The sequence below is a fragment of the Poecilia latipinna genome, unplaced genomic scaffold (assembly GCF_001443285.1).
Source record: "Poecilia latipinna isolate Pla-1442-1.1 unplaced genomic scaffold, P_latipinna-1.0 Scaffold3076, whole genome shotgun sequence".
Lineage (NCBI taxonomy): Eukaryota > Metazoa > Chordata > Actinopteri > Cyprinodontiformes > Poeciliidae > Poecilia > Poecilia latipinna.
In genome coordinates, this window is record NW_015115692.1 from 13,885 (window position 1) to 17,861 (window position 3,977).

The following is a 3,977-nucleotide window of genomic DNA, read 5'->3' on the forward strand; positions in this document are numbered from 1 at the left end:
GTCTAAATGAGGACCTCTAACAGAGCCAGACAGTTTAAGAAAATTTAGAAAAAAAATGTTAAGAATATAACGGATAAGACTGCTTATCCCTAACTGAAATGGTGATAATAGAAGATAATTTTATACATATAAAAAAAAAAAAACAACAAAAAAAAAACCCCGTCAGACAGGTCATCTGCATCATGGTGAAGCAAACCAAAAAGAATAATCAAAGAAAAATTGACCGATGCAAATTTTTGCGCAGCTATTCTCCAACATATTTAATCACTATAATTGTAGTAGAGATAGGGAAACTAGTTTGCATGGAAAACTTTTCTGAGCAAAAGTCTTTTTATATCATTTCGTTTCAATAATTAAACATTCACATTAGGAGATTATTGATGTATTACAACAGAGAATGTTAAAGTGTCGCTCTAGAACAGAAAGAAAAGACGTATTGAATATCAGAAATACTATAATATTAGCAAGTGCTCTGTTTGACACGCAATAAAAACTAATGACACACACATACACAGAAGTCCAACCCAGAACTTAAATGGAAATGGAAATACTTTATTTCACCATAACACTGTAACAAGCTTGGGAAAAAAGAAAAAATACCAAAAAAAAAAAAAAAAGATCAAATCAAAACAAATGCTACAGAGCACCACATCATACAGACAACTGTTAAAAGTGGCAACAGAACCTTATGCTAATGGTTTTCACTATCTAAGGTATCATTTTTCATAATCATTGTTATTATAGAAATCAGCAAAAATGTCTGGACATCAAGCACAGTCATGCCAGTAATAGTAATATCTTACAGATTCATGTAGCAATGCTTTGGAGTGGGTAATCGGCGACGCTCAAAGGCTTCGCTTTGGGCAGGCGCGACGCGGGTCAGAGGGAACTTATAGTCCATCGTCCGTTTGGCATTTGGTATAAAGGATCTGAGGATACAGGTGTGGGTCACAGACTGTTCGCAGGTTGCTTTTAAACACCTAACGTGCACAAAGTACCAGATGGGTGGAGGTGATGTATGCAATGTACAATAAAAGCTTTAAACTGGGGAAAAAGGAAAAAAAAAAAAAAAAAAAAAAAGGGAAAAACCAGAGGAGACAAAACCTGAATGTCAAAGATGTACAATTATCTGTGACCTGAATTGTAACCTCCAATCATCTGGCTCAGCAGGTCAAAACCAAGCCGAACAGTGCAAACACTATTTGACCCAGGCCCCGTGAAGAGGACGGTGAGGAGACACAGGGGGCCGTGTTACTTTTTTTTTTCTTTTTTTTTTTTCTCTTTGTACACGGAGAACTCTGTACAGGTGCCTTCAGATCTGCCAAGGACTAAAGGCACATCGGGTCCACTGAGCAACAGATGTGTCCGTTCTGCAAATGAGAGAAAAGAGGGAGAAGGGAGGGTCACAGTCACACTTGAACCGTACAGGCAAAGTCTTTTTGAGACGCAGTGGCTGCTAATTTCCCATGATGCAGAAGCTGACATTTGGAGCTTCTCGGCTTGTCATTTTTTTTTTTTTTTTACCACCGGTCGACCCAAGGGAATTTTATAGCCGGGATTTAAATGTGAAAGCCCACCGGGTCACGGATCGCCATCATCATGGCCGAAACAAAACTGCATGTCAGTTCAAAGCTATGTGCAAAAAAAAAAAAAAAAAAAAAAAAAAACTTTCAGTGGGGGGTAAAGCTCTTCTTGTGAAATACTGCCACATTCCTTTTGTTTCCGATAAGAGGCTCGCTGTCAGCTAAGTAGGAGGAATGAGTGGATTAGCTTTAAAGCTACGGCAAACAATTTACGTCCACGTTACAATATCACCTGTTCAGTCCAACAACACAGAGAGCAGCTTGATTTATCGTCCTAATGTTATTTGCCGCAGTTTCTCATAAGATGCTACAACTACCACTCGGAGTATTGAATTGTGTAAAGACGTCTGCTCATTTAACGCAGTGCAGAAGAGGATCGACGCCGCGGCTGAGCCGGAGGCTACAGGTGAGAGGTCAACAGCCGTTGTTTTTGAATAGGTTTCTGTTTATTACAATAAAAAAATAAAATTGAATGCCTCTTTTTCCTTTTAGCATTTTAGAAAAGGGCTCATTGAGGCGTCAGGAGTCCTGAGTGAAAGAACACGATCATGATCGCGTTAAACTCGACACCGACGCTGAAGGTTCTGACTAGTTTCTACTCTACCTGGCAGCTTGAGCTCACCGATAGTCATGTTTACTCATGATAATTCTGTTACTACTGAACAGAGGAGTGCTCTCGTCACTTCCATTTAATAAAAGACGGAGCCGTCTGCTTGTGAGCGTTTCTGTTGTCTTGAATCCGCAGCAGAATGACATGTTTTAAGTGCAGACTTTGAACCAATTCAGATCCCTGCCAACGACGCCAGTTGCAACAACTTTTCAGTGGACGTGTTCGCCATGTCACCAAAAGGCTGGCGGTGAGGCGGTTTTAGGCAAAATAATGCCGAACAAAAAGAACTGCACAAGAAGTCATGTAGAAACATAAAGACACAACCCTACATAACCCATGTAGAGTTTATCAGAAAAAAAAAAAAAGTTGATTTTGGGGGTGAGTTTCACTTTAAATGTAGTTCACAAGCTATCGCCATTGCTTCTTCCAAGTCGGCTACGTTTGTTTACTCTGAACTCACATTTGGCCTCTAGAGGTTTTTGCGATAGTTCTCATGTGAAATATGAATAATCGGAATAAAACCCAAAAACATGCGACAATTTTAAACTCTTGTCATGTGAACCAGGTGGTACAATGAATTAAAATTGATCTAAATTAGTACATTTAAGGAGCACATTCTTTTATTTTATAGATTATAACAAAATGCCAATTATTTAGACAACCATATTCAAGGGCACATAGGCTACAAAATAAAACTTCAACTTGGTGTTTTAAAGATGCGATGTCATATTTAGGTGTCATGTCAGTCTTATGCACCCTCCTTCAACTTAAGTGTTACCTAATCCTGCAATAGCTTTATGCTAAGCTAAAAAGCTAGCAAGGCTTTATCCAACACAGAAAGGTCTGACTCCTTGGAAATCAATAATAAAATTAGGTAAGGTGTAAAAACCTTTGGAAAGTACCCAAAATATACCCCAAATGTAAGTGTTGGTCTATGAAATGCTGCAGTGAGGCCATAGAAACGCTCAAACTGCCTCTGTGGCGTGAAATCTGCATCGCAGCTTGCCGCCTTTACAGTCAGAAGCAAGCGACTCGCTCCAGCTTGCGGCCTCGACTCCGGGCGCCTCACCTTGCACTGGCACAGGGTGCACTCCGTGCCGTGTTTGATCCAGGAGGAGCCGCTGAAGCGTGAGATGTTGTGCTCGTCCGTGCACGTCTTGGTGATGTCGTTGCGGATGGTGTCGGCCTGGCAGGGGTCAGTGACACAGCGGGGGCAGCACTCGCCCTCCGGCACCATGGTGAACTCGCAGTCCACGGGCGGGCACGGCAGAGGCCAGCAGTCCACCTGCCCCGGCTGGGGGGGGGGGGGGGGCGAGAGGGAGGAAATGTCACACCATTTAGAGAGGGAGTCAGAAAATTAATTTATAAAAATCTCAGCAAATACCGCAACCACATTTTTTAAATATATATATTTTTTTCTTCACCTAAACAAGTCATTAATTCAAATATACATATTTCTCCTGACATTGTGCATTAGCATGCCAGAGGGAACATCGTGACTTGATTGGGGGGTGGTGGGGGGTTGTTAAGGTACCAAGGAAAAAAAAAAATAGATGAGCAAAGCAATCTTCCAACAAAGTCAGCACTTTTTTGCAGACTGGGAAAGTAAACGCTGCAGCTTTCTAATTGTCTCATTGTTGTTCCCGTATTAATCTCACGGCAAACTTTGAGCCGGGAACGTCGTATTGGATTTTTCGACTGGCCTGAGAAAACACATCATTTATTCTGTCTTTCGCAAACCTTCGCCCCCACGCCCCGCACCTTTGTGCTTTTTTTTTTTTTTT

General features: G+C 41.3%; 1 protein-coding gene across 1 annotated transcript in view; it reads right to left on the reverse strand.

Annotated features, from left to right (window-relative positions):
* Positions 1 to 531: 531 nt before the first annotated feature.
* LOC106940053 (protein kinase C-binding protein NELL2-like) overlaps positions 532 to 3,977 on the reverse strand; it is a 46,408-nt gene continuing 42,962 nt past the window's right edge. Inside the window, exons 7-8 of the mRNA XM_015022680.1 lie at positions 3,263 to 3,487; positions 532 to 1,370 (exon numbers count right to left, since the gene is read on the reverse strand). Coding sequence (XP_014878166.1) covers positions 1,329 to 1,370; positions 3,263 to 3,487 — 267 coding nt within the window. The 3' untranslated portion in view covers positions 532 to 1,328. The remainder of the gene's footprint in view (positions 1,371 to 3,262; positions 3,488 to 3,977) is intronic.